The sequence below is a fragment of the Equus przewalskii genome, chromosome 2 (assembly GCF_037783145.1).
Source record: "Equus przewalskii isolate Varuska chromosome 2, EquPr2, whole genome shotgun sequence".
Taxonomy (NCBI): domain Eukaryota; kingdom Metazoa; phylum Chordata; class Mammalia; order Perissodactyla; family Equidae; genus Equus; species Equus przewalskii.
Genome location: NC_091832.1, coordinates 20,876,836 through 20,887,390, shown reverse-complemented (window position 1 = coordinate 20,887,390; position 10,555 = coordinate 20,876,836). Strand labels below are relative to the sequence as shown.

Below are 10,555 nucleotides of genomic sequence, written 5' to 3'. Positions count from 1 at the left end.
GTGTCCCGCCCCGGCAGGTGCGTGCCGGCGGCCCTCCTAAGGGCGTTACGGCACACCGTTCAGCAGGCCGCCCGTCCGCTTCTCTGCTTTGAGAACGGTGACCCGATGCTTCACCTCCATCTTGAGCTTCAGGATCACCTTCCTGCCATCGGCTGTGCATTTTTACTTGATGAGCAACCGTTTCTGTAAATTTCAATACTTCTAAAACCTACTAATCATCTCTCCGTTCAGCCGCTCACACTTGAAACCTGAGCCTTGGCTTCCAACTCCGTCTCCCTGGGTCCCATTAATTATCATTCACCAAATTCTCCTTTTTCCTCCAAAATCTTTCTTATATTTATCTCACTTCTTTTTCTGTCTGCATTACTATGTTCCTCCATACTACTGCTCTTTTCTTTCCTCCACCTGCACCGGACTGAATTTCAGAAGACCCAGTTTCAATATGACACATCCCTTCAGTGGCTCCCTACTGTTTGACAGATCACAGTCTAGATGCCCGGCTTGGCATTCAAGGCTCTCCAACTACGTTTCGGGAGACATCCCCTCTTCCCTTAATCCAGCTGAACTCTTCTCACCGGTAGTCACTCCCTCTGTGGAGCATCACCTTCTCTTCCTCATAACCACACCCACCACTGGAAAGTCTTGACATATACCAAACTCAAGTCCTTCCCACACCTCCTATGGTCCATTTTCCCTCCTTTCACAGCTACGTTTTTGAAAGAGTAGTCTACACTCATAACCTGGGTTTCCTTTACATCCTGACTCCCCACTTCACTGCAGCTGGGCTTCAGCTCTCTCCACCTCCTGAAACTCTTCACAGTAAAGCCTTTCTGGTCCTGAACTGACATCTCAGCATCAGACACTATGCAGTAGTTGAAGGCTGGCAGCCCAAGGCTTTGATTTGATTTTGCCTGGTCTGTGCACCATCTTAAAGGGGAACATAACTAGGATAGGAATGTAACCTGCAGCTTAGCATCACTCTCACACCTGGCCTTCCTGTATTTGTGTTACTTGCCTGGTTGCTAAAGGCATTTGCGTTTGCCATAGTGTAGCTTCCTCCCATAGCTTCTCAGACCATTGTTTGCCCCAAGGCAGTGTAGTATAGCGAACAGAACGTGGGCTTTGCAGTCCAGACAGATGTGGGTTTGAATCCTAGGTCTGCCTCTAACTAGCTGTGTAAATTTGGACAAGTTACCTAACCTCTCTGAACCTCAATTCTCTCATGGTAAAATGAGGATAATTATGTCAATATGGGGGGGGGGAGGGAGAAGTGCCTTTGAAGATTAGCTAATGTGCTTAAAAAGGCAGCCCTTAAAACAAGGCCTTTCCTGTGGGGCCTGCTCCACTAACGTCTGTTCCTTTTCTCTCCTTCCTCTCCACTAACCCCCATAAATGTTGGCACCTGGCCCTCCAGGACAAGATCTCTAAGTAGCTGTGTCCACTCAGAGTCCCGCCCCATCAAAAGCCTTCCCTCCTGTTCTCGGAGTGATATCCGAACAGTTCACCTGCAGTTCTGAGCCTCTGATCTCACTTCTGATTCTGCAGGACCCCAGGCTCTCTGTGCCACCCTCACTTCACCTTCCCCTCGACCTCAGCTGCTCCTCCTGACTCAGGCTAAGCCCTCAGAGATCATCCTTCTCATCCTGACACGGCCCTTTTTCTTCTTTTACATTCTCCCTGGGCACTTTCACTCACGCCCAGGGCTTCAAGCACCACCGAAACCTAACTCCCAAACCTGTCTTTAGCTCAGACCTGTCTAGAGCCCCGGATCTAAATTTCCTACTGCCCTTTGGACATCACTTAACACATCGTCTTCCTTTTTGGCTTCCCTTCACACTCACAATGAAGCCCAGTTTTTCCCCAGTGCTATGGACCGAGTCTGTGTCCTCCCCACACTCATATGTTGAAGTGCAAACTTCCATGGGATGGTATTTGGAGGTGGGGCCTTGGGAGGTGATGAGGGTTAGAAGAGGTCGTGAGGCTGGGGCCCTCGTGATGGGATTAGTGCCCTTATAAGAAGAGGAAGAGAGATCCCCTTCTCCCCATGCATGTGAAGACACAGCCAGGCTTTAAGGCCTTGGCACTTAACTTGGTGTAAACAGGTGGGCTCTGTTGGGAAGGGGATAGCTGTTAACTCCCCAGAATTTATAAGCAGTTTTATATATGTGCAGTTTCCTGGGGACAACACTTGTAGCTTTTATCAGATTCTCAGTCTGAACCCCAATATCCCTTTCCCCCACACAATACATTGCTTTGATCTCTCCCCCTCCCATCCACCCTCTGCACTGCTGCTGCTTAACTATCTAAACAGACTTGTTGCTGTCATCATGCCTTCGGTTTTAAACCCTTAACTGTCTCCCCACTCCCTGAGCGCACCCTCCTCAGCCTAGCACACAGAGCCTCTCACGGCCCAGCTTCGGCTTCCCTATAAGCTTTCTTTCCAGTCCTCACTGCTCTCTGAATACAGCACGCACCTGTAGGCTTCTCCGCCTTTGTGCATCCAATTCCTTCTGCCCAGGTTCCCTTCCCTCCCATTTCTGCCCTGTGAACTTCCACTCCTCCCTTAGGGCCCAGTCTAGCAGGCAGTTGCTACAGCTGGCCCTCTCACCTAGCAGCCAGCCAGCCACACTTCCTCTGTGCTGCTGTGGGCTCAGTCTCGCCTCCACTGCAGTGCCACCTGGACGACAGGGAGTGGTGCATGCGAGTGTGTGTGATGAGCATGTGCCCTCTGTCTCAGACAGCCCTGGGATCCCAGAGCTGAATGAACAGATGAATTCCTCTTCCTCCTCAGGCCACAAAGAGCCCCACCTTCTCTCTTATTAGTCTTCAAGGCAGAAAGACATAACTTTAACAGGATTTATTGGTTTTCTTTGAGTGCCTCTGGTCCGGCTTTGGAAGGGCTCTCTGGCTTCCTCTGGCTTTGTTTCCGGGCTGCTGCAGCAGCTTTTAAGGCCCTCCGTTGCTTCCTCAGCTTTTGAGCCTCCTGGAAAACCTGGGGATGCAAGGGAGCAGGAAAAGACTGTGATCCTGTGCAGACCTCAGACCTGGAACAGGCAGGCTGGGAACTGACTCCCCCAGAGGGCACTCCAGCCTTTCTCCATGGGGCTGGTGGCCTGTGAGCCACCTCAAGGCCTTGGGGCCAGTGCCAGGCCTTGATCAAAAACAGAAGACCCCTCCCTTCTGCCCTCTCCAGCACAGTCCCAGAGTGGGGCCAACCAAAGTAGCAATTCTGACTCGTACCCGAATGCACAGAGCCTTCTTAGTCACCCAGCGGCGGTGGGCTTTTCGCTTGTAAAAAGGGGGAATGGTGTACTCAATTCCCAGCTCCTTGCACGCCTTCTCAAAGACAACATAGTTGGTCTTACGGAGGTTTTTGAGCATCTTGTTCCTCTGGTCGATGCTCATCAGCAGATAGCGCTTGTGGGCTTTGTCCTGTAAGAGTCGGTACTACTTTTAGTATTCTATGAATAACTAGTGTGCCACTTCATGGTAGCAAAGGATGGTCATTTCATCTTCTCATCGAAACCTCCCAACAACCTTAAGCAAATATTAGTGCAAATATTAGCAGTAGATATTGTCATCGTTAGCCTCATTTTACAGACAGGAAACAAAGGCTCAAAGATGTTATCTGATTCATGTGAGGTCCTAGAACTGTGCTGGGCAGGGACCTCGTGTGAGGTCAGGTCTTGACTCGGGTCTACTGGTCTCACTCTTTCACCTACACCACCACTCAGCCTCTTCACAGCTCAGCAAATGGTCAGCTGGGGTGGGGAGGAGGGGAGGCCTGTGCTCCTCCAGGAGACCCCTACCCGCAGCCAGGTGCTGCTCTGTGAGGGACCTCTGCAGTGGGGCTGGTGGTCCACGCTCCAAATGAACAAAACTGACCTCCGAGGAGCAGGCTCGACCAGCTCCAGGAAACACTGAGGTGCAGGCAAGCAGTGGGTCAGTCTGTATTCACAACCACGGGTTTATTAAAAATACCAGCAATTCCCTAGTCACAGCAGCTCTGTGCCCAACACCGCTGAGATACGGCATAATGGTTAAAAATATGGGCCCTGGAGCAAGATCACCTAGTTTCAAGTCCTAGCACATCATTTCCTAGTGGTGTGCCTTAAGGAATAACTTAATTAATCCATGCCTAGATTATTCTTCTGTAAAATGGGATAGAAAGACGGCTCTAAGGGTTAAATGAGCTGATGCGTGTAAAGAATTTAGCGTGAAGCTTCAATACCTCATAGGCATCATGTTGGCTGCCATTATTATTTCCCATGGTCCTCGCAATCCTGTCAGCAAGCACTGTTAAGATCCCCATTTTAGAGAAAGGAGAACTGAGGCTCAGATACGTAAAGTAACTTCCCCAAAGTCACACAGCTAGTTAAGTGGAAGTGGCAGAGCTGGGATTTGAACGCAGGGAAATCTGACCCCATTCATGCATTTGGTGAATGCTTACTGAGCACCCACTACGTGCCAGACACCATGACCATGCTCTAAAGTCTGTGTTCTTGACCTTGGTGACACTCAGCACAGCCCGGGAAGGCTCCCATTTCTCCCCCGGAGGCGGGAGGGAAATGTCTTCCCCACTGCATCTGAGGGGTGGGCACTCGGGTTGTGGCCACCTGGCCTCTCAAGCTGCTTCTCCCAGAGCCCTCCACCTCCCAGGCTCCTCTCTCCGGGCTGCTGGGGCTTAGCTGTGAACAATGCCCAAGGTTTACCTTTCGATGTTTCCGCATGTGTTCTTCATAATTGCGGATCTTGACAGTCAAGGCAACAACTGAAACCACAAACCACAGAGGATGAGAGTCGGGCACAGAGGAAGGAAGGGCCCAGGCCTGGGTTATGTTTCAAGACCTCAAGGAATAACAATCACCAATGCTCTTGTATAGCTCTCTATATTTCCCCAAACACTCTGAATTTCAAGCTCTCAAAAGACTGGATTATTTTTCCTTTAGAAAGCAAAGCCTAAGAAAGGGAAGGTCCTTAATCGCACAAAGATACCATCTCCAGACCATAGCAAATAGCATTTTGTTTTTTAAAGATTTTTAAAAATTTTTCCTCTTTTCTCCCCAAAGCCCCCTGGTACATAGTTGCATATCTTTAGTTGTGGGTCCTTCTAGTTGTGGCAGGTGGGATGCCGCCTCAGTATGGCCTGATGAGCGGTGCCATGTCTGCGCCCAGGATCCGAACCAGCGAAACCCTGGGCCGCCAAAGTGGAGAGCGCAAACTTAACCACTCGGCCATGGGGCCGGCCCCGCAAATAGCATTCTTAATGGCAAAACTTTAGAGCATTCCTATTAAATACAGGAATTTGTCTAGGATGTATGCTTCATGGTTAATGATTCAACACTGCACCGGAGGTCCTAGCCAATGCAATTCTAAAACTGTCAAGGGTCTACTCCTTGCCTCTCCCCTTCCAGCTGCCACCCTTATCTCTGTGTTTTCACTGATGAGTTTTCAAAATTATCAGCTCCCACTCATCTCCTAAAGGCCCAGAAAATCCTTCCTTCAGGTATCCTCTTGTTTGATTCCTGCCCGTATTGCAAAGATGGGGGTGAAGGCAAAAGCAGAAGGTGACCCGGAGGAGAGACTGTCATTACAGCAGGCCCTTCCCATACACACGCTGAGTTCTGGGAGCACGGCAGAGAGTGCAGTGGGAACCTTGGCCCTGACCACAAGGCCCTTCACACTACTTAACTGTAGAGTGGAGACAGACAGAGACACAAGCTTTGGTTCTTGAGGGACCCTGCCTGAGCTCACACAGAGGTACGAGGCAGGACCTGGGCACTGACTCCAGCATCACAGAGCTTAGGATAGAGTCCAGTTTTCAGTGCCCTTGGTCCTTCCTGTCTTTCCCTCTGTCAAGCCACATCTAATCCCTAGTGCGCTCGCAGACAAGAGCCCTGGATCAAGTACCAGGTAGCAGACTCCCCTGCATCCCCACTCCCCAAGGGCACCCTGACCAACTTCGAGCCTCCAGGGAGCTGGTGTCCTCAGGGTTTGCCACGACCTTGTTCATCAACTGCTCTTGCTTGACTTTCAGCTTCTCCTTCTGTTGAAGATAGAGACAGAGAACCTGTGAGGTCTGCCACCCACTAAGGACTAGCCCTCGCACCTCCGAGGCCATGGCTGAGTCATAGCAACTGGGCTGAAGGCTCAGGGCCTGATTTCACTCTGCTCACCAGGGCATGGCCTCTGGGCAACCACAAGGCTATTCACATCTAGGTGAGCCTAAGGCCGATGCCACTGACAGGAGAAATGGCTTGTTGGATGAATTTCCTCAAACCTTGCTCCTTCATTCAGTCATTAGATCTTTATTGAGCACCTATTGTTTGTCAGATGCTAGGGGTACAATGGGGAAACAAGACTGTCCCTGCCCTTGAGATGCTCAGTCTGGGGGTATTGACAAGTGGACACAGAATGACAGTGGGATAAGTGCTATGACCTGAGAAGCATGGGATGGGAGGTGTTACCAGGGTAGGATGGAGTCCCAGAGGAGAGGACTGAGAGAGGCTGGGGTTTGGCCCAGGCCACTTACCCGGCTGGCCATTTCCAAAGATAAGAGTCTTTTCACAACATCATCAACCCTGTGGAAAAACCAGAGCAATGAGAGACAGGTGTAGGGAGAGGGGGAAAAGGGGAAGCAATGCCGTTTCCATTTTAGTTTGAAAAGCAACGATGAGCGAAAACTTCTTTTACAACAAATGAGTCTCTCTGGAAGTCGGGAGCCATTTCTCAGGGATTAAAAGTCAGCGTGGATCTGACCTCAACGTGGGCTGAGAACATAGAACGATGTGATAACTACAGAAAATTGGGGCTGTCAGCTCGAGTGTTCTAGACTTGTCACAGGGAGAGCAAAGAGAGGATTTCCATTTTAGCTAGAATATGGTTCAGTCTGTCTCGAGACACTTTACTTCCATAATCGTTGTTCTTTCTCATGTCTCATGGCACAATGGAAGGGACTGGGGGACTGCCCAGCTCCCACGGTGCAGGACAGAGGCTCCTGGCTTTGGTGTCTCTTAGCCCTGGATTCAAACCCTAGCTCTGCCCCTTAGGAGCTGTACGACATTGGGCAGCTTGGTAATCTATAACTTGGGGACACTATTTCTTCCCTCGCGGGGCTTTTGGAGGAGTAGGAGACGAGAGATTTCTACAAAGACCCGTGAGGCATACTGCCTCCTTGGCAGCTCATGGGATAAGGTCTTACCTAGAGTACAAAAAAGGCAAGCCACTGAGCTCCATCTGTCCTGCTGCCCACTCACCCTCACCATGCCTGGCTTTCTATACTTCTCCCCATTCTATAATCAAACTTCAGACGCAGCGGGCCAGGCCTTGAAGCCACTGTTTTCTCCCTCTCCTTGCCAATCCTCCCAGGACCCCTGCCTCATCAAAGAGATTTCTTCCTGCTTACTTCTCAATTCCAGGGATGTTCTGGTAGTCTTTGAGCAGTGTGGAAGGGGGCGGGTCATCTTCTTGGCTGGGCCGGACTGTCAAGTGTAGGGATGGAAAACACCAAGAGTCAACTCTCGCTGCCCATCCTCCCAGACTTGGCTCTTCTCACCAACTCTGTCAGAGACATCCAGGGTCTCAAGCAAGGCACTGGACATCTCTGGGCTCGGTTTCTCCTCTGCAAACCCTGTGGGCTCCTGCCTTGATATTTCATGTTGGCCTTTCCTAAGACTCCATACTGTGCCTTGACCTCTCATACACCTGTCTGGATCTACAGTTATCAGATTCCCCCACTGGGATGGGTCCTCCTGTGGAAGGACTGAGTTTAACTCCCTTTGAATTCCCCACAGTCTGGTCCATGGCCCAGCATAGAACAGGCACTCAGCAAACACTTGCCGGCTGACTGCATGAATGAAATAAGGGCGTTGAGGAGGGACTCCTAGCTTTAGCACAATGGAAAAGTAAGCACCAACTAGAGGCCACAGGAAACCCTCAGCCTCCTGTGTGCTGTCGTCCCTTGGAGGTGAGGGAGAGGCATGGCAGAGATCAGTTTGTCTTCTCCAGTTAGACCCTTCTTAGCCGCTATGCAATAGCGGCAATAATTTAATATTAATATTATAATACTTTAAGAGCAATAATATTAAGACTAATAAATACTACTGTTTATGGAGCACAGTGCTAAGGATGCTTTTCATGCGTTATTGAATCCTAATAACAATCCTCTCAAATACACACTTTTACACTCATTTTAGAATGAGACTCAGAGGACGTAACTTATCCAACGGCATTAACCTAGTAAGAGAGAGCTTAACCACTATGCAGACTGCCTTGGAATGAGAAACCACGCCCTCCAAGTCAGAAGGGCAGACACGAAGTGCTACGTTCTAGGCAAGCCTGGCTAGGGCCGGCCACGCATTCCCTCTGCCTAGCTCATTTCACTCATACCCGGTCCGAAGGCTCCCGCCCTTCACCGCCCCTCCCCTCGCCCTCCATGCAGGCTTCAGGCCTACAGCTCTGTGACAGACGGACGTGGGGTCTTCTGCTTGGGATCTCTGGCCCACCCCTTTGCCCACCCCATCTAGTGGCTCTGACTAGCCACCTCTGTCCCATTGGCCACCCCAAGCCTTCCAGGCAGTCTCCTTCGGCTCCAAGTCCCACCCCAAGAGCCCCCACCTGGTTTCCGGACGGCATATCCGCGGGCGGCCTGGAGGATGAGACCTGCATCGAAGAGAGAAGACCGAGGCCCATCTCCTTAAACAGCCCAGCCTCGATCCCCCCTCGGCTCTCGCATTACCTTCCTCCACGGTCTGCGCGCCTGTGCGCCTAGCAGCCGCCCCATTTCTTCCCCGCCCCGCTGCGTCACGTTTCTTCATCTCCTCTGACTTCTCCCCCTCTCCCTTATCCTGCCGCTCCGCTTCTCCCCACCCTCGCCCCCCGTTTCCCTACTCCCGCTGTCCGGTTTCTCAGCTCCTCACCTCGAGGAGGTGACAGAAGGCCCCACGGGTCGCAGGGAAGCCTGGCGCCCCCTCTGCCCGGCAGCCCAAGGACTGGGGCGTGGGTCACTGCCCGGGTCCGGACCGAACTCAGCGCCCTCCACGCCGCCCTCAGCATGCTGACTTCTGACCCCCGCGGGGCCCGCGCCGCGGCCACCGTCCCCTTCGCGGAGCGGACTGGCTACACGGGCGCCGCCATGCTGGCTCAGGCTCGACCAATCGAGCGCAGTTGCGAGACCGGAGCAGACGAGGACCGAGAGGGTGGATCGGAAAGGCGGGCCTCAGTGATGAGGCGGATCCGGGTCTATTGGCGGGGTCTGGTGAGCGGTCTGCTCCAGAGTAAGGGCTTGGTGGTTGCGTGGCCTCGTTAGTGGTGTACAATACTGTATAAATTCTAAGGTGGCATTTTTCCTTGGGAATGCAGTCCTACTCTGCCTACCAGTCTTCAGGCCCCGGTTATTTTGGGGTTTCCCAGGGGGCCTGCCGTAGCCTTTTTCCCCCAACCTAGTATTGCCACCCCCTCTCCCCCAAGAGTCCGGCATGGGGCCCTGTAAGAACTACTGGGTTTCAGCCTCCTCTCTAGCAGCCCTGTCGCCTGGCGATTAAGGTCGCTGATTTTGCAATCGGACACCACTGGGTTGGACTTTAAGCTCAGCCATTTACTCACTGTGTGATTCTGTGGGCGAGTCACTCAACCTTTCTGGGCCCCAGTGTATTCATCCATCAAATGGGGATGGTAATAACAGTATCTGTCTTTTCGGTTGTTAGAGGACTAACTGAGGCGGTTGTGAGCAAATCCTTGTTATATAATAAGCATTCAATAAGTGTTAGCTGTGATAATTGTGAAACGAAAGGTCTAAGGATGAATACAGCTTAAAAGAAGGTAAAATGATTTTTAATTCTCCCTGGTGCAAAAAAGGGAAAAAACTCTCCTCCCTCACACTTTTCTTAAGAGTATTTACTTTAGAATATTTGTAATTGTGAATTCTTTCTCGGCCCTTTTGAGATGTATGTAAATCTTTTTGAAAGCCAAATAAGCCTCTTGCCAGTTTTACAACTCAGGATTGTTTTTCTCAAGGACCCGGAAACCATCTCTTTGAAATGTAATCCTTAAGGAGGATAGTCCCCCTGTCTCCCAGTTTCTGCGGGAGGGTGGGAGCCTAACCAGCTGGTGCCTGGCTCCAAGTCGTAAACCTACGTCCTCTCATAAAGATATGAGAAATTTCTCTCTCCTTTGGATAAAGACAGTTAGCAAACATAGGTGGCCACCCCGTTTCCCAGGTGAATTTAGAATGAACCTGGTGTAACAAACGGTGCTGCCAAGTCCTCTTGCTTGAGGACTCCTTATTGTTTATCTTGAGAAAAGGTATGCAATAAGTTGTATCCACTTGGCTGTATAAAAGGAGAACGTTTCTTTCTGTGTTTGTAAGCTCTTGCCTGTGATGCGCATCACATCCTGGTTTAATCATTCAATAATAAAACTGTTTTCTTCCTCCTCTACCCTTGTGGAGAGGTTTTCTAGGTTGGCGGAAGATTTTGGTTTTAATTATACTTCCCTCTTTTCCAAGGTTTATTCCCCATGTTCCGCAGTACTGTGTAACTCCCTCCGGGTAACCCTG

General features: G+C 50.9%; 1 protein-coding gene across 1 annotated transcript; it reads right to left on the bottom strand.

The window, feature by feature from the left end:
• Nucleotides 1–2,842: 2,842 nt before the first annotated feature.
• Nucleotides 2,843–9,742, bottom strand: MRPS15 (mitochondrial ribosomal protein S15). The gene is made up of 8 exons (XM_008517531.2): nt 8,919–9,742; nt 8,617–8,661; nt 7,406–7,481; nt 6,533–6,581; nt 5,962–6,046; nt 4,713–4,771; nt 3,241–3,432; nt 2,843–2,992 (listed from the first exon to the last, which is right to left on the bottom strand). Exons 1-8 carry the CDS (start codon nt 9,052–9,054, stop codon nt 2,858–2,860), a joined length of 777 nt encoding a protein of 258 aa, XP_008515753.1. The 5' UTR covers nt 9,055–9,742; the 3' UTR covers nt 2,843–2,857.
• Between the last annotated feature and the right edge of the window lie 813 nt (nt 9,743–10,555).